The 20,457-nt window shown below is 39.3% G+C and overlaps 1 protein-coding gene across 1 annotated transcript in view; it reads left to right on the top strand.

Annotated features, from left to right (window-relative positions):
- Positions 1-20,457, top strand: part of nphp4 (nephronophthisis 4) — a 346,370-nt gene that overhangs the window by 140,121 nt on the left and 185,792 nt on the right. Inside the window, exon 8 of the mRNA XM_069919049.1 lies at positions 4,396-4,522. Coding sequence (XP_069775150.1) covers positions 4,396-4,522 — 127 coding nt within the window. The remainder of the gene's footprint in view (positions 1-4,395; positions 4,523-20,457) is intronic.

Below are 20,457 nucleotides of genomic sequence, written 5' to 3'. Positions count from 1 at the left end.
AAATCTTTTCTGCACCCTTTCCATTTGAATGACATCCTCCTCCAACTAGATGATCAAAGCAGCACCCAATCTACCAAATGCAATCCCATTGTCCAGCTGCAGCATGACACCCCAGCTGTTATATCCTGGCTGATGTAGGCAAGTGTGCTAAATGCCTTTTTACCTGACCTGTCTACCTCATTGCCACTTGCTTATATCGCCTGTCTCTCTGTTCTACAACACTCACTAAGGCCCTGCCATTTACTATATAGTTTCTGCCGTGGTCTAATGTTACACTTGGCATTTATCCACCTGCCATTCTGTGGCCTACTTCCCAATTGACCTAAATCCTATTTTAATTTTAAATCACCTTAACTGTCCACTGTGCCACAGTTTCTGGTGTCATCTGCAAACCTGCTATCTATCCAAACTGTATTCTAGGTCAAATCATTAATATAGATGATAAATAACAATGAATCCAACATTCATTGCTGCAGCTGGTTACAGGCCTCCAATCTGGGGGAATAAAATAACCCTCCAGATGCCTAATATCATTGTGTATCCAATTGGCTAGCTCACCCTGAATCTCATGATCCAATTAAAAGAAAGGACATAAATTTAACAGGTCAATTTGGCCTTACGAATCTGTGCCACCCATTTTACTCCCCATTAACCTACACCCCAATACATTTTGAAGGGAGGAAACCAGAGCTCCCAAAGAAAACCCACACAGACGTGGGGAGAACGAACAAACCCCTTACAGACAGTGCAGGATTCTAACCCTGGTCTGGACCCAATTACTGGCTCTGTAAAGCATTGCACTCACTGCTTCTCCAGCTGTGCTGCCCTTCTTCTGGACCAGCCCGAAGTAGAAGGAGGAGTATTGAAAAAAGCCCAAAACAGAAGGAAAACCATATCTATGGACCAGGGCCGAGACAGGGAGGCTTCTGTTGGTACTGCTGGTTTGCAGTACAGAGTGCACACGGCTAAATGCTATTGCTATGGCAGGCTCCAGCTTCTGAAAATGAGAAATTGGGACTTGGATTTGTGTAGATGTGATGGCGAGAAGGCTCCTGCAAGGCCTTGGGCATCAATGACTCCTTAACACTTCAGGGATTAGGAACCAGGGTTTGAAGACATGTGCTTATTACCCAGAGCCTGGGTTCACTGCTGGACAACCTGCTGTGCTGCTATGGAGGTTATGACAGGAGGCAGTGGCATAGTGTGAGATCCTTGGCACTTGATGTCTCTGAAGGGATTGTCACTTCTCTTTCCTATTTTAATAATAGGGCCAGGTTATGTGGCTACTCTTTGTTTACCTTTGCAGGGCAAACAAAGCAAATAATGTGTGGATGACAATGAATTGAATCTTAGTCAGTTTATTCCCTGCAGCCATAAGGCTGCTGATTGAAACCCTCAGCAGTGCTCTCATGCTGCCCTAGCTATTGTCTAATTGATCTTTCGCATTGTAAGCCTATGCTCTGTAACTATGCTCTTGCTCTGCCACTTTGTATGACTGTATGAATAAGAACATAAGAAATAGGAGCAGGAGTTGGCCGTCCGGCCCATGAGATCATGGCTGATCCGACGATGGGCTTCATCTCCTCTGACCTGCCTTTTCCCCAGATCCCTTAATTCCCCAACGATGTAAAAATCTATCCTATTTTGTCTTAAATACACTTACTGTGGTAGCTTCGATGGGCCAGCGAATTCCACATATTCACCACCCTCTGGGAAAAGCAGTTCCTCAGAAAATGTTAGTATTGACAGGCTTGCCAAGTGTAATGTGACAGTCAACGTAAAGTGAAAACACAAAGCTGGAGAAACTCAGCTGGTTAAGTAGTGCCCTTTTTGTCGCAAAGGTTTAAAAAAAAAACATAATCGGCGTTCTGGGCTAGAGCCCTACAAATCTGTAATTTCACAGCAGTGGACTACATGATCAGTAAAGTTAAAACCTGAAAGTGGAGTACTGGAGGGTAATCCCAAGCAAGTCCGAGGGAGAGCACCCAAAAATTAGGTAGTTCAGTTCTGATCTCCCCTGTGCTATGTTAGGTCTGCTTTGTTCATGAATGAGTGAGACAAACACCAGACTGAGTCGAAATCAGGGTTCTTTGTTCTTTATTACCGGATTGTAACACTTGCGACTAACCATGTTAGTCGGAGAATGCATTCTGCCGTTATCAGCAAAATGGTGATTTTTTATACCCTTGGATACATGCTTAGAACATCATCATATCATTACTTGTCCAATGACTAAAACTGTTGCTATCCTTTCCCTGCTAGCTTCCTGCCTCTCAATCCATCAATGTCTCTCTTATCTTGTAAGTACAAGGATGCATTCACATCTTGTTACAGCCCTGCACATTCCCATCTCATGATGTTTTACCTAACAGGAGTACAAGGACACCTCCCCTTCTTGTTACAGCCCTGCACAGGGTAACTCCTTACACATTCCCATCTCATGATGTTTTACCTTACAGCTATGAGACGGCTGTTCCAGTATATGCTGCCTCTTTCGTAGGTTGTCATAATAACTGTTGTGATAATCGAATAAACAGGATTACAATTGCAAGATAGTCATCCCCTTTGGATTGTAGAATGGACGGAGATTGTTGTGGTTGCAGTCAACTGAAACAATTGCCATAAAATCATGGTATAAATATTTCATGATCATGTAGCCCACTGCTGTGAAATTACAGTTTTTGACATGAAGATATAACTCCGTGTTGAGCTGTAATTAGCTTTTTTTTAAAAAAAACTTAATATACCTGTGGCACGTGGTAAACTTTCCAGGTGAGGCCATGTGACTCACATCTGAAGAATTATTCTATTTGCTCTAAAAGAGAAGGGATTGCAACAGTGCTCACTCATTTGAAAATACTTTGTGATATAGCTAAATCAAATGATATATGAATGGAAAATCATATTTATCTTGAAAAAGTATATGCCCAAATTACTCTTTTTCAAGTTTTGCTGTTCTCACACAAGATTGCTGATCTGCAGTCGGTCTCCTGGAAGACTGCCTCAGATTCCTTTGAGTCTACATCGGTGTTTTTGATGACCCCATCCCACCCCCAAAAGTGTCTCTTACCCTTGATGGGCTGACTTTAACTGTCACCCAATTGAATTGACTGGCTTGAGGCATGGATGACCTGCTGCCTGAGAGCTGAGCCAACACATGAAGTGACCCCCACAGAACAATGATCTGCTGGCATTTAGATCACTCCATCTCGCTGACAGACCTCAAACAACTGGTGTCTGGTCCGATTGCCTTCACTCTTCTCTTTGGAGTTATTTCTCTGCACAATCTGAGCAGGAACTCTGCTCTCGATGAGAGATGTCTGAGTTGATCTGCTTCACAGGAGCACAGAAGGCAGCAAGGTGGCGCAGCAGTGAATATTGCTGACTTAACTCCAGGGATTTAGTTTCAGTCCTTGGACACCGTGCTCTCCCTGTGTCTGAAATTCCTTGAACATCCTGATCTTGATGATCTCTTGGCCCCTGTAAATTTTCCCTTTGGATTAGTAACAAAAAGAATCAAGGTGTAGTTGATGGGCAGAGGGAAGAGAATAATTTGTAGGATGCAGGGAAGTCAGAATTGCTAAGTTGGGACTTAGCATAGACTTCAAGTAACACCCCTTTGCTCATGTGTATCACCCCCAATGTGGCCAAGGTGATGGCACATTCAGCTGGATTGACTTGACAATCCTTCTGTCATCTGATTGTGCATCCATATCAACCCTGCTGTAAATGCATCCCAGGCTTGTCCTTCATCCAAGTCTTCAAAGGCCTTCTGATCTTCGGTGAGCTCCTGCAGCAGACATACCCCATCCAATGAACCCCCACAACAAACCTCCTATGTCTGCTACCCAAACTGGAGTCTGCTAATATCTGGTATGCCTTCCTGGTATACATGATTCTCTGACCCAATAAGTTCATGGTGTCGATCTCCAAGATGCACTGAAGAGCATTAAGTGAAATGACGCACCATGATCTTCATAATTTCCCTCCTTATCATCTTACTCCAGACTTCCCTGTTGCTTTTCTTGCTCTTCTAGCTCCTTCTCCTCATTCAGTCACACTTCCTCATGTTCCTCCTTCTATGGGCGATGATGTTCTGAGATGAAATTCACATGATACTCAACAAAATAGAAGATCGTTGCACTTGTGAGTTGCCTTCAGAACACCCTTTATGGTAAAGTAGCTTGCCTTCTTTTCAAATATTAGCTTGATGATTTTGGGTATCTGGTCTTCGTAACTTCCTTTATGTGCAAGAGTTGACATTAATAGAGGAATTAGCAGGACCCATTGTGATCTAGTTTTGGCCATAATTTAGTGTGAACTACAAGCCACACATCTTTGAGTGGCTGGATCACATAACACAATTTTCCCTTTTGTTTTTTGTCTGACCTGCAGTTTGCTGAAGAAGTCTCTGATTCTCAGAAGCCGTATCCAGCTGACAGAAATGGTTAAACACCGATCCTTTGGAATCGTTTTCCACTTGGAGTATGTGTTTTCCATCTGCGTAGGACAGAAAGGAAAGGTGAGTCAGTGAAACCTGGTCTTTAGCAATCTTATGACATGATTCTAACATTGGTTTATCCAAACTCTGATGTGACTTCTGTTTGTCTAAGATTCTGCTGCTGCTCAGTTATTAAGGAAGAGCTGCCTTTATAGGACAGTTAATGCTGAAGTATTAACTCTTTTTTTTAAAGCTGATCAATCTGTTGTGTTTTTGAATTTGTGTCTGATTTGTTGCACTCCCAGTTTGTACATTTTTTACTTGATAGAAATCTGGTGGAGATTTGTTGAAATTTTGAAAAAATAGTTTTAAAAAATTTCAACAGAATAATGCCCATATGATGTATTATTATAAGCGAGCTGTTGCTTTAAATTCATCTGTCTGCTCTCAGTTGACCTTCAGTTGACTTTGCTAAGTTCAGGTCTCATAGTTTAGAGATACAACCATTTTGTTAGAAATATAGATTCATATAATTGAATTCAAACTGAGTCTGCTTCTTGCCGGTAACTAATTTAAGAAGACACAATTAGATAGAAATATTATTGCCTAGAAATTGTATTTCACCTGTGTTTGAACACTAAACATTATACAATATACAGAATCCTCGGCATACAGTATAGAAAAAGGATCTTTACGTTAGCAGGTTGAATCCGACTATTGAATACTTATTTATACTAATCTCATTTTCCAGTACTGGTTTTTGCCAGCTATACCGTGGCAATTCATTGCTTTTTCACATCTTTATTAATTGTTGTGAGTGTCTCAGTATACCAGTTTCACAGGCAAAGGGTTCCTGATTCTAACTCCACACAAGTGAAAAGATTCTTCTGAGATCCCCTCTCAACTGCCTGTTTCCTATCTTAAACCTGTGCCTTCTGATTTTATGCATCTCTTAGAACCATAGAATGCTATAGCACAGAAAACAGGCCATTTGGCCCTTTAATCTGTGCTGAAACATCATTCCGCTAGTCCCACTGACCTGCACCCATTCCATAACTACTTTTACGCTTCTCTGCAATGTGGAAAAGATTCCTGCGATCTCCCCTTCGTCCCTCAGAATTTTCTAATTTTAATCAGGACTGTTCTCGTTGTCCTCTGTTAAGAGGTAAACAAGCCCAGCCGATTCAGGCTCCTCTCGTAACTTAAGCATTTAATTCCCAGTATACATCCTGGTGATAAATAGTGCCCTTCAGTCTCCCCACAGAAAATAGTAAAATTGTTTTTTAATGGAAATTCATCATGCTTTGTAGCCAGAATTTGTACTGTACTTGGACATATGGGATTCCTGAAGTCACTTCGTGCAATGTTGCATGCACCAGCAGACACATTGCTGGGCATTGTTCTCGTTAAGGCCTCAGCCTTGGTCACAGTGCCTATGCCTCACAGAGGGCAGCCACACACATTCTTACATGCAAGGAAGATACAGGGATTTCAAAATGTAAAAGGGCCTGGATTCAGTCAATGGAACATTGACATTGATAGACAGTGCAGGGAAGATGAATAATATGATCTCCGGTCTTTCCTCATAGGTCACAAAACTTGCGAATCTGTCATTTATCAAACAAGTCGAGATAGGATGCAAAGTTTCTAAATGATCCTTTGGGGGGGGATAAAGGTCCTTCTTTAATGGATATATATGTGCCTCCTGGCCTGATCCTTCACCCACCATTTGTGCCCATTTATTATTACTTCCATTTTACTTCTTTATTATTCCTGTTACCTGGAATTCAAGCAACTGGCAACCTCGAGCAAGTGGCAAAAAAATTGAGGAAAATGAATAATATTAAAAAGATGAATAAAAGTTTAAAATTATAAAAGTAAATATTCTCTGAAGTAACACATATTCAGCCAGCAGAGGGCCTTGGTTGTGCTTTGCTCATGGCAGCTGTTTGAATAAAGTTGTGTTTGAATCAAAAGGCATCACCCAGGATGAAGAGCTGGTTGATGCCACTCTCTGTTGGGGTGGCTCTCTTAGTGTCTCCTTATCCCTGCTTAGTAAGAGTCACCCCGGTCAGATGCTTTATCTGTAAACGTGGGGAAGGAGGGATTACTTATCTATAATGTTATTGTTTGTCTTTCGGGTGGTTCTGAGAGGGGGAGGAATTTGCAGATGCAGCGACGATTAAATGTTTTCAAAGAATGTGACTGAAAAATAAAGGAAAATGTTTTAAGCTTTATATATTCACGCAATTGAAATTTGTTCAGTGTAAGTACAGTGTAGTACTTTTGTCTTTTAAATTGTTCTTTCTAATGCATATTTATTAGTTAGGCATTGTAAGGATGAGTCTCAGGCAACCGGAAAACCCACTTATCCAGAGCAAATTTATATGGGTCAGCACAACATGGAACAGAGGGCCTGAACTAAGCTGTACTGTTCTATGATGATTGATGCCCTTGTTGTATAAAAATATATAAATGTAGGGGAAATACATTGATTTTAAATTGCAGCAAGCATGAAGTTTTTGGATGGTGTCTGAGGAGCCACCAATGCTTGATGTCAGCACTACCTCTTTCAATCACAAAGCTATAAAATAGTGCGATGCACTTGAGCTGAATGGAATGAACAACAAAAGCAGTGCGGAGAAACCCAAAGACCCTAATTTATGCTGCTGCAACTGGGGATGTGCGTGTATGATGCCAGGAACATTTTTAAATAACACACAAATGTGCCTTGATCAATCTTGATCAATGCTAATTCTAAAGTAAGTGGTTCTAATCATTTCAAATTAAGGGCCAAATTATTCTTGCATGCTATTAGTATGATTTAAAAAAAAACCCAGATATATTCTTGGCAGAAATTGTGATGAAAAGAAACATTTATGAGCATTAAATTAAACGTTTATTTTTACATCTAATTTTTAATGTGTTCTTAGTTATTTACTTGTTCTGTTGGCAATTAAAATCTCTCATTTATAGAGTCTTATTGTACACACAATGCAGAATGGTATGGATGACGGAGTATGAAAATCTGTATTGGATCTGAGAGTCATATTTACTTCTGAAGTTCAGTCAAGGTTAATAGAACATGAAAAGTTATATCAACTTCATTGCATTTCTGGTTCAGTTGAAAGTTGTTCGTGATCATGTAATCTATTGAAATTGTAATTTATGTAGAAACTTAATGGTAATTGAAGGAAATAGATGTTATTACTATTCCCTTGGAAAGTTGGACCTTACTTTCTATCAGTGGATCACTGAGCATATATCTAAAGATGCATGCAGAGAGTTTCTTGGTGGTTGACCTCAATTTGGCTGCATTTGTATTATCAAAGATCTATTGCCTGTGCAATCAATGGATGATGGGCTGAGGTACAGTTGTAACAGTGTGTGATGTACTTTGACCATTTTATCTCCCAATACCATGCACTGAATGCCAGTGCCATTCTAAGGCTGGCTTTTGGGAGGTGTATCAATGAGAATATATAGCACTTTACATGAGGTACCCTCTCTTGCAGGATTCATTTAATTTACAGCTGAGGTATTGCATTTGCTAATTACTCAGTATGAATTTGTTTTTGTGACTGTAGTAATATTAATTCTCTGGACAGTGTGATAACCTTAATAGTCTTAACAGGAGCTTTCCATTTTACCATTGGAACCTGTTGGGAAGCCCTTAATAATGGATTTAAGACTACCCAATTTAACTCTGGATTGAAATGAATCAAATTCCGTAAATCTCAATAATGACTGACTTGAGCAATAAAAGACATTGGGTGTAGAAGCAGTTTCAGGCCATAGACTCTGTGTTGACCCTGCACTTCCAGTCCGATTTCTTGCCTGATCCACTTAGCTCTTGATTTCCTTAGTGTACAGAAACCTCATTCTTGAATACACTCAATGACTGTATGGTCGATGTTAAAGTGTGAGTATTTGAAGTAATTTATGAGCTACAAAGTAATTCTTACTTAATCCTAATTTCTAAATTGCAGCATGTGCCTATTTCTTCTTGGCCTAATTCATTCTATTTTGGTGCACAGAATCCAACTGAGGAGTCTATCTAAAGAATTTTGATAGAATATTTCCAATTACTAAGATGATATGTTGCATCTTTTTGACACCACTATGAATGATTTCTGAATGGCTTTACAGATATTTATAGGCACAGTCAGTTTTTGTAAAAAAATTAGTTGAAATAAATAGACTATAAAAATTTATGATGCTCATTTAATGTTGAATTTAGCACATTCAACTAATGGTCCATAGTATAGGACCATGGTAGTATATTACTTAATACATTATTTGAGAAAATGAGATGCTCTACAAATGTTACAGAATATTTTCTGCAAATGGCACTGGAATAAAGGGTATTTCCTTTGCTGTTTATACTATGGCATTTTATTAATGATGCAAACATTGAAAGAAAATGAGCATTAATGATCTAGTAATGTTTTAACTTTTAATGATCAACAATGTCCTCAGACAAAACCAGTCAGTATTGAGAATCGTGCACTGAGAATTAAACAATTACACTTTGTAGATGACGTCCATGAACCATGGTATATCACAATAATCTTCTTGTAACGCTCTATTCCATTTTGAGTTAATAGTACAATTAAATTTTTTTTAAAAATTGTTTCTGGTGTTAGGAGTTTTGTGAGAAATGAATGTTGGAGTCTTTCAATTTGCTGTGGTAAATGAAGTTGCCAGGATATTTGTTGTATTAAAAGGAAAGATAGAAAGGAAGTGTTGGACTATCTGGTAGTACACAGAAAGTGGAGATATTCCCATTCCAAGTGAAATGGAACCTGGGTTCCAGGGGAATCATATTACATATTTGGAGATGTAAACAAGTTGAATGGTGCCAAAGATGCAGAGTTACAAAGGTTGTACTCTTGTTAAAACCCTTGCTATCCACCACGTATTGGGATTGGCTGGATAAGTGTAGGCCCTTTCAGGTGGCTGATCACCCCAGTGTAAAGCTGCATAATCTTCCCTCCCACCTTGCAGCTAAAGACATGCAGCAGAAGCACCTCCGAGGCGCTGACGCCAACCCTCCTCAGGGAGGGATAATGGGTAGAGCGCCATGTTCCGCCAACACTCCTGAATGTGCAGCCGCTGTAAGCAGCTACCTTGGGGTGGACTGATGACTCCATCAGCCAGCGACCCCACCCCCCGCTGCCTGACAGCCCCACCCCCCGCTGCCTGACAGCCCCACCCCCCGCTGCCTGACGGCCCCACCCCCAGCCCGCCTGCCTGGCTGACAGACCTGCCACATTGGGGTGGGGGGGTCATCGGGGCAGGGGCGGCCAGTGGGGGACGTCAGGGAGCGGCCGGTGTGGGCTGTCACAGCCCGGCTGTCCGCTCCTGCACCGGGGCCGCTCTCTGCAGCTCAAAACGCAGCATAGCAATGGCGGTCTTCCCTACCCGTAATCCCCCACGCAGCTGGAATTGTGTGGGAAACACAAAGCGGTTCCACTTGCGTGGGGTATTATGGGCAGGGAAAACGCCCATTGCTATGCCCATATTTATGACGGGTGGCAACACCAGTTGTGCTGCCTCCATCAGATCAGGAAGCGCCTGTGGAAGTGAACAGACCCTTTCAGGAGCACCAGACAATGCTGCAAGCAGCCTTTTAGCGTTGCCACCTGAAAGGTGAGTCCTCAAGTTGAGATCTGCTCCTCCCGCTGCCCTTGGAAGGTCTACCTGAAAGGTCGTTGTATTTCCAGTTGCTTGAGATTCACTCTTACAATGCCTAACCAATACACCTGCATTAAGAAGAAACAGTTTTAAAGACAAAAATATGATACAGTACTCACACTGAACAAAATTCACATACTTTAGCCTTTAATAATGGGGTGAAATACTTGGAACCTTATTGTCATGCTTGACCCTGGGTGAAGTTTTTAGCCATGGAGCTGCATTATCTACTCCTCATTTTACCTCCAGACTGATACAAGTCCAAAGGATCCTGAGTTTCAAGGGATGCTGAGGGGCCAGATAAAGAAAACAAAGCAAGTATATTGCAGGTGTAGAGAACAGTGGAGGCTCCTCAATAGTACAGAAAGGGGAAACACTTTTATATTAAAAAAAAATGCATAGAGGGGGGGCACAAAATATGATTGACAGTCAAGATTAAGGAAGATCTGAAAGCATTTAATATACACTTAAGGGCAAGCAAAAAATGGTGGCCCTGCTGTAACGACAGCACCGTCACTGTTGTGGATGTAGGAATGTGAAGAGTCGATCCTGCTCTGGTCATGAGGGCGATGATTTCATACAGACTTTAAGCTGCCAGTTAGAGGCACCAGAGATGTTATTTTAACATCCTGCAACCATGGAGACACTTGCCCAAAATGGCGGCACCTGTGCTGGGCTCAGAGGATGAAGGGTCCACACCGGCTGCGGAGCAGCCAATGTGTGAGTTAATTGTTTGAGCTTTGGCTCGAGAGGCTGAGGATGTACTACAGGTAAGATCTTGGCATAGTAATAGAGTACTGTATGCAATAGGATGGCAACTAGGGCAGTAGAATGCGCCGATTACAAGATGTGGGAAATCTGGGAGAACTCGATGCACCGAGAGCAGTTCAGTTTATACAAATGTTTATTACAAATTCAAAAGCTGATTTCAAACTACAATATGCTAGCTCTTCCCAACTATACTTATCAATGCCTGGACTGGTCCCAGCTGCCGAAGCGACTGCACACTTGTAGTAGGTTGTCAGGGCGCAGGTCGCAGCTTCTCCACCTCCCCCGACCGGGATGTTGGCTGGGCTCTAGAAGTTCTTCTTGCTGAGAGATGTTGCCACCTCTCGGAGAATCTCTCTCTTCAGCAGCGGGACCATGGCTTATATTACCCAAAAACTGCTTACCCAAGCACCTATTCCCAGCACAGCAAGAAAGATAAGCGAGCAAGCTAGCATGCTAGGCTTCTATCGAATAACATAATTTTCAGCTTATCACTTTGAATACAATGGTTTATTTTGCATCAAGGCTAGGCCTCTGACAGTCTGTGACCAAAACAAGCAGGAAGATTAAATGTTCTTGGTACACAGATGTCCTTTCGTCAGATAACAGCATCTCTGGCCCCTCGGTGGAATTTAGCTTATGTCTGCTGATTCTAAAACACAAGCAGGTTCTCAGCCTTGCAGAAGGAAAGGCTGCAAAAGTAAGAAACACGGTTGGAGTCTTCCATTACATTTGGGAAGGAACATCTTCTCAGGATAGGGAATTGCCTGTTTTGAGTCAGAGAATGTGAATCTTTGAAGGTTTCTTGCGCATTAAATGCTCAGCCCTCAAGTGTACTTAAAGCTGAAATCAGTAGATATTTAGGCTGGAGTATCAGTGGATGCAGGAATTGACAGGAATGTGGAGTTAACATTGAAGTCCAGGCATGATATATTGATTGGGATAGAAGACTTGATTGATGAAATGTACGGCTTATCCTTGTTCTTGTTTATTCTATTCTCTTGTTCTCTTCAAAGTTGATAAATTCAGAGCAGTTCCATCTTTATTAATTACAGAACTTATAGAACAATAATGTCTTTGAATAAAGGAATGTTGCATTGGCCTCTTTTATACTGTAAGTAACTGTGCTTATTCAAAGAAAATAATTATGTTTGAATTAAAATTGACAGTAATTTAGTTCTTTTCACCTGCTTTTGCATGCAGTTTCTTGACCAAAGCTGACCTGTCATTTTCTGCCATATTGCCTTGGTTACATCAAAGTTTTGCATCTAGGTTGACTAATACAATGACAAAAAGTAATATTTCCTCATTGTGTTTTTTAATTGGAATGCGGTGGAAGCTGGAATCAATGAAATTGTAAATCTTTGTACTTGGAACATTATTACCTTGGCCTTTTTGGAATGTTAAGACATTGTTGCATGGTGCACACATATTGAATCAGTTCCAATGAAAAAGATCACCAGATTGGTTGTGGCCAATAAATCTGTCTGCATGTGGAAGGTTGCATGATATCTCAAACCTCTGAATTTCAAATAGCTATTGGTCATCAGTTACAAATTAATCACTGCACAGATTGAGGAATTTTCTTGAGCAGCCAGACAATGGCACATTAAAGTGTATTGTCATGTACCAATACGCAGTGTGAAAGTTTGTTTAGCAAGCAGTCTAGCTCGTCAGCCCATATGAAGTACAGCAGTTAAAAACACAATGCAGAGTACAGAATTACAGACAGAGATTAGTAAGAACTGGCAACATTATTTTTCTAGTGAGGTTTGTTGAGCAATCAGAAAATGGCAGAGAAATTGCCCTTCAATTTCTTCTCAATGCCAGGAATGTGAAGAGAGTGTAGCCAGGGTGTGATGAATCTTTCTATATTATTGGCTACTTTCCTGAGGAGAAAGGAAATGTGGATGGAGTTGCACTGTCAAAATAGAAAAATACGCACAGAACCATAGAGCACATTAAGTCATGCTAGCGGGAATGAGTGATATTGATGTCAGGTAGACAATGTCACACTTGTCAATACTGAATCTCATTGAAAGATCACAGTGAAATAGCACAGTATTTATTTTTGACATCATATCTCTTGCAAGTTGATAAGCATATCTCTGAATTCATTTCAAGAATAATATGACAATTCCTTGCTTACACCAAACATTGTCTTAAGAAATGTAAATGATTGACGTCAGTCTGCCAAGTCACATGTACAGTCAATAGTGTTGAAACTTCATATCTTATGAATAGATGAAATTCTGTGTGGGAGGTCTTGTCTCAAGGACGTCCATGTCTGATGCATATGGGTTTCAAGATTTAATTAACACACTTAAATCAGAAATCTCAGGAATTAATTGAGTTCTGAAGATTCACAAAGGGAAAAAAGGAACTTTTGCCCAGGTACAAAGGGAGAGACATTAGTTTGATACTGGAGATGCAAAGTGTATGCTTTCTGTTGACAGATCACTATCAGTCAGCAATTTATCAAATGGGAACAGGGTCTGTCAGATTGCTTAAGCTGTTAATGTTTCTGTCAACCTGTTACATTGTGGGGGGCGTGGCAAGATGGCATAGAGTCTAGACGTGTAATCTCGACCTCTCTGGCCAGACTTTTAAGTACCCATTTTTTAACTCTTTGTTTTCAAATTTAAACTTTTTAAATTTTAGATTAAAGTATCAAGGAATTATTATGGCCACTAATGGTAAAAAGATTAAACCTCAAGAGCAGAAGAAGTTGCATTTTCTAAGTACTGAAGATTTGGGGCCTAGACGGCTTGACACAGCCCCAGGCTTAATCTCTTCAGTGTCTAAACCTCAAAGACTGCCTGTGGGAGCTGGAAAAGAAATGTCTATTACTCTCCAAGGGAAGGATGGCGCTGGAATTACCCGTTCTCTGGAAGAAGATGCGAGTTCCCAAGAAGTGGATCCCGATTTGGAAAGCCTTTCAATTTCAACGGCGGGAGCACACAGGAAGACGACTCCATTGTTGGAAATGCATCAGGAAGCACTTCAATCTGAAGAAATTGCTTACCTTCGTGATTTCATGAAAAAATAACGAGATGCAGAGGGAGACCAGCGGCAACCCCCTGAAGAAGTCGGGGTGCTGTCGTTGGGAGTCCAGACCAGTAATAAAACTTTTAAAATGCCTTCCGTTGAGTTGTCGCAGGAGCTGCAGTTACCTTGTTCTGCCACTACGTCAGAGAGAGCAGGGCTGAGCTTTTCTGATCTACAGTGTATACAATTAAATGCAGTTAAACTTCTAATGAATGAGATGGTTCAAATGAATGCTAGTATAAGTTCAGAATTGAATACAGTTAAAGCACGTGTGGATGCATCATACGCAGAATTAAAAAAATTTCAGACTGCTTTTTTGGACTGTAAACAACAAGTGGCTTCTAACAGAAAAAGTGTTGAAGGTTGAAAAATCAGTCATAGAATTGGGAGAACGCGAGAAGGAGCTAGAGAGGAAAATAGACTACTTGGAGAATAAAAGCAGAAAGAATAATGTGAAAATTGTTGGTTTGCCAGAAGGTAGAGAAGGACAAGATCCTCTTCGTTTTTTTAAAGACTGGATCCCGCAAGTATTAGGGCAAGAATTTTTTTCTGGGGGATTGGTACTGGAAAGAGCCCATAGAAGAACACCCTCAGCTGGTCAACCACCGAGACTGGTAATAATTCAATGTTTGAGTTATTTGGACAGAGAAGCAATACTTTGACTAGCAGTGCAAAATGCGAGACAACGACAAACTCTGTTATTGATTCAGAATAGCAGAGTTTTTAAAAAATCCTGATTTGAGTCAAAAGGTCATTCAACGTCGACGTCGATTTAATCCAGTTAAAGAAATTTTGTGGCATAAAGGTTATAAGTCTACTTTTCACTACCCTGCAGTGTTGAAGGTGTTTTATGGAGACTATCAATTTCAGTTTTTTGAGAATGATCGTGAAGCAATGATTTTTGCTGATTCATTGCCAGATATAAGAGGACAAAGATGTAGTCCACCATTATCTCCTAAAGAAAAATCTGGTTGTTTTGGAAACAGAAGAAATGGCAGAAATGGGAAAAATGGGAATGGAAAGAGTCCAAATTCTTCTGAAATGGGATCTTCGTGATTGGAATCTTTTGGATGAAAAGAAGAATTTTCTTTTTCTTACTCTATTTTTTTTGTTATTATGATATTTTGATGTTATTGATTGCTTGGCAGGGGAGGGAGAGACTTGCTCTAAGTTCTTTACGTCATCAGCCACTGGTGGGTGACCCACACCCAAGTTTTGCTTAGGGGATTGCTACCTTTTGGTAGTTTTTTTTGGGGGGTGGAATTTTCTTGTTTTTTTCTTTTTATTTTCATTTTAGTTAATTTTTAATTTGTGATTTTTTTTCCTATTGGAGGGCCTATATACGTTGATTTGAGTTTTTATATAAAGATATTATTGGTATTTAGTAATAATAGTAGATTTGTCAAAGTTGAGGTTTGCTACTTTTAATGTTCGAGATTTAAATAGTTTGATTAAACGTAAGTGAGTCTTGGCGTATATTAAGAAAATGAAAATTGATATTGCTTTTTTACAAGAAACACATTTGAATGTCAAGGCACTTGAAGGAGTGTTTAATACAATATGGATGTCTTTCTGGATATAAAGAAAATGGGGAAAAAAGTGAAATATTACTGGTAAGTGAAGGGGGTTATTCAGTTTATAAGAATATTATTAATTTGAAATGGACTGATCGAATTAAATATCTGGGTATAATTTTGAATACTAATTATCAATCTTTATATATTAAATTATGTTCCGTTAATGAAAAAAAATTAAAACTGATTTGATCAAATGGAAAGATTTACCTATTAATTTAATGGGTAGGATAAATACAATTAAGAAGGTTATAAGTCTACTTTTCACTACCCTGCAGTGTTGAAGGTATACAATATTTGTTTCAATCTATTTCGTATTTGCTTGATAATATCTTTTTTTCGAGACTTGAATAAAATGGTTAGGGAGTTTTTATGGAGAGGTAAATTTTCGAGAGTAGCTTTGAATAAATTAACTTGGAAATATGAGTTTGGGGGATTACGTTTACCACATTTTCAAAATTATTATGAAGCAGCCCAACTTAAATTTATTAGTTCATTGATGGATTTGGTACGGCCTCCTAGTTGGACTAAAATTGAGATGGCAAATATTTCTGAATTTGAAATACATCAATTTTTGTTTATATGGAATATAAATTTGTTACAACAATATAATGTGCCTATACTAAAACATTTAATGAAGTTATGGATAAAGAAAAATAAAATGATAGGCTCTAGGGGTAAATTATCGGCTTTGACTCCGTTGTATAATAATCAACTTTTTTTTTCAATACATAATTGAAGTTTATTGCATTGGAGATTTAAAGGTGTGAAAAATTTGGGAGATTGTTTTAAAGAGGGTAAATTTTCATCTTTTAATCAGATGAGGGAAGGTTTTGGTATTGATAAGAACTCTTTGTTTCTCTATTATCAAATTCAATCTTTGGTAAAATGTATGTTTGGTAGAGATATGATTTTACCTAAAATGACTAAATTTGAGACTCTTCTTATGAAGGTACCAGAGAAGGGTTATATTTCATCTATGTATCAAATATTACAGGATGGTATGGATAAAAAAGGTTGGGATAGTTCTAAAAGTAAATGGGAAGTAGATACTGGTTTTATTTTTTCTGAGGATGATTGGTTAGATATCTGTTATGATAGTGTAACTAGATTGATAGATGCACATTATGCAATGATTAATTACAATTTTTTACATCAATTATACTTAACACCTGAAAAATTAAAAAAGTATTGTTTTCGTGAATCAGATTTGTGTTTTAGATGTGGTGATACAGTTGGAACTTTTTTTCATGCTGTTTGGTCATGTATACAATCTTTTTGGAAGAAAATTCAATCGTTTTTAGGATATCTGTATAAGATTAAAATAGTTTTAGATCCAACATTATTTTTATTGGGTAGTTTGCAACCTCTGAATGGCTTGGGATTAGATAAGTTGCAGCTTGCTTTTGTATATTTAGCTTTATCCATAGTGAAAAAATGTATTGCTAGTACGTGGAAAGATACAAATATGATTGATATTAATAGATGGCATAATGAGATGAAATATTGTTTAATAATGGAAAAAATTACATATGTTTTGTGTGATAATTATAATTTTTTATTAATAAGTGGTTGTTATATTCAGAATATTTACATTTCAATTTACATTGATTAGATCTTAATATGTATATTTAATTTTTCTTTAATATTTTTTCTTTTTTCTTTCTTTATGGCTCTCCTTAGGAGAGTTGGCTGAAGGGGGGGATTTTTTTTTCTTTTTCTATATATAAAAAATAACGTTTATGGTCATGTTTATGGTTAATTGTTGCATATGTCATATTATTTGTTTTTTGAATGAATAAATAAAGTTTAAAAAAATACTTGTTACATTGCACAATTTGGAGGTGGTTTTGAATTGTTAGTTTAGATGCTAATTTAGTCAACTGGGCGCCCAAGTCTGTTCTTAATATGCAAAGTTTGTGACTCTTTTGAAATGAGCCTTAATGAAGACATGTTTTTCTTAATATTTGTTGCTTATGGATGACTCAAAAATAGAATATTTTACAGTTGATGAAGAGGGGGATTGTGCAATGTTTTGAACTGAATTTACAATTCTCATCAGTTTAATGCTGTCTTGGGTGGAGCAGTCACCATACAGGGCAGTGATATATCCTGACGGGATACTTTCAAAGGTGCATCTGTGGAAGATGAGGAATGCAGGTGAGAGGCCAAATGCTTTTAAGGAAGTTGAGGAGTAGTGTGCTTTCTTGGCCATCGCATCAACATGGTTGGAGCAGGAGAAGCCGTTGGAGGCGCACAAAACACTGAAGATGTTGGAATCTGAGGCTAAAAACAATCTTCCGAAGGAACACAGCAAGTCAAGTAACATCAGTTGGAGAAAAAGAATGGTTAATGTTCAGTCTGGCGCCCTTCATCGAGACTGAAAATGATGAGAAGACAAGGGTGTGTAAAGAAGACAGTATGGGTGGAGCAGGGCAAGGGCTCATGTGGATGGCGATTGAGGCAAGACAACAAGCAGTCAGGTAGAGGAAGATGAGTCAAATAAGCTGAAGTGGTGATGAGAAGGCAAAAATTTGCCAGTGTTGGAATCTGATAAGAGTTGACAATGATGGTATAAAGAGAAAGCAGACTGAATTACAAAGGAGGGGGGGAGGGGATGAGAAAATGGAATAATCCAGTTGAGAAATGGGGTGTAACGGGATAGGATCAGAGATGGGGGAGTGAGAATGGTTGTGGGGGCTGGATGGGGTAGGTAGTAAGGGCAACAAAATAGATGGGGGAGAGTGGAATGGGGACAGAGGAAGATAAATTTGAACATTTTCAATTCAAACTATTGGGCTCCAGACTGCCCAGCCAAAATGCAAGCTGTTGTTCCTCTTTATGTTGAACATCAATCTGGCAGTGGAGAAGGCCCAGTACCGACCGATAGGTTGGTTTGGGAATGGGAGGGGGAGTTAAAATGGCTTAGAAAAAATTTGCAGAACATCTGCGATTTGTCTGTAATGGCCATCCTGATCTCCTGCTCGAATATTCTGTCAAAATTCCAACTTGTTGTTTGAGATGGGCCGACAATGGAGGCATCTTCTGTGAATTTCTAGATGGAGTTTGCAGTGGTGTTTGGTGATGCAGTAACAAGTGTACAAGGAGCATAGTAGAAGGCTGAGTACATTGTCTTGTGTGTGTTAAGGATGATTATGGAGGAGGTTTTGTCGTCAATCCTTTTATTTGCAATGACTGCTCTGGAGTAGAGCTCAGCTACAAGGTAGAGGGAGGATTGCACACAGAAAATTAATGCCAGAAACAAAGTGCCTTGTTTTTTTATGAGAGGCTCTGAAAATGATACGTCTGATATCTGCCCCTCCAGAAGTGATCGATACCCTTGCCTCCCATCAGTAACTGATACATTCACTTCCAGAAGACCTGGAACGGTGGCACAAAATTAAGTCAAAACCTTGCAAGAGATGAACAAGTGATAGCTACAGCATCCAAGCTTGCATCTCAATGATATTGCCTCACAATATGCACATTGATATGTCACTACATTTACCCCAACCAATAGACACAACTCCACCCCATCTCCACTCAATTATTTGTTCTTGCACACAGACATTTGTGTTTCGATCCAGCCATTAAATCAGGTTATAACATAGGAATACCATATGGGTTACTCCATTATCTGTTGAATGCACAACCTCCCCACCCTGTTTACATGGTCAGCATTTTACTTTCCTCCAGTCCATTTTGGCAGTATGCTCATAATTGCTCCGTTGATGGCCCTTCCAAACTGCATCTCTACCTGGGTGAGGCTTTGCAGCTTGTAAGTTAATGACTACATAGTGACTTACTGAACCATATTACCTCAGTGATGTATACTTGTCATTCATACTGCACATCAACTGATGACAGCTACACCAGACACTGCAATCACTGTCAAGCAAAAATATGCAGCTACATAATGCTTGACAATAAGTTGTAATTTAATAAATTGTCACCTTTTAAATCTATCATTGGTGATTTGTCAGAAGATAATTGAATGGTTAATTGCACCCCTTATTCAAGGAATAACTGTTGGAGACTTTGTTTCCCATTATGTCAGGTTAAAAAATGAACCTTGTCATTAAAAACTTATTTGAACAGATTATCTTCTGATGTAATGTGGATTATTTAGGTCAGTATTGTCTCATTCTGGAGAAATTTATTTTCAAATTCAAGTTCAAATTTATTATCGTTGTACAAATACTGCAGGCCAGGCAATTTTTGGTTATGTAAACTGTTCTCCAGAAAAAGAAGCAAACACGAGAGAGAGAGAGAGAGAGAAAGGTAAACAAATCAAGAAATATAAGCAAACTGGACAGAAAAAATAATTATTCGGTAATGAATAATGTGCACAAGGTCCTTAAATGAGGTCCTGGTTGAGTTCATTTGTTTAGGAGTCTGATGGTGGAGGGGTAGCAACTGTTCCTGAACCTGGTGGTTTGAGTCTGGTGGCATCTATACCTCCCTGGGTGATTAATGCTGCTCTCTGAAGACAATGTTCCACATCGATGTTCTCGATGGTGGGGAGAGTTTTGCCTGTGATGTACTGGGCTGTGTCATGATGCAACTGGTCAACATAGTTTCTACCATACATCTGTAGAAGTTTGTAGAGGTTTCCAGTGTTATACCAAACTGCTGCAAACTCCTGAGGAAGTAGAGGTGGTTGTGTTTTCTTCACGATGACCTTAATATGTTTGGTGCAGGAAAGGTCCATGAGATTGTGACTCCCATGACTTTAAATTTTCTCACCCTCTCCACCGTTGATCTTTCAATGATCACTGGAGTATATACCTCTGGTTTTCTGCAATCACCTCCTTCGTTTTGGTGATATTGAATGATGGTACACCATTCAGCCAAGTTTTCAATCTCACTACTTTTAAAATAGTACAAATCTTTCTCTCAATTGATTAAAAGAAAGAAATTGCCCCTCTT

The sequence above is a fragment of the Narcine bancroftii genome, chromosome 2 (assembly GCF_036971445.1).
Source record: "Narcine bancroftii isolate sNarBan1 chromosome 2, sNarBan1.hap1, whole genome shotgun sequence".
Classification (NCBI taxonomy): Eukaryota; Metazoa; Chordata; class Chondrichthyes; order Torpediniformes; family Narcinidae; genus Narcine; species Narcine bancroftii.
This window is presented reverse-complemented; position numbering and strand designations above follow the sequence as displayed.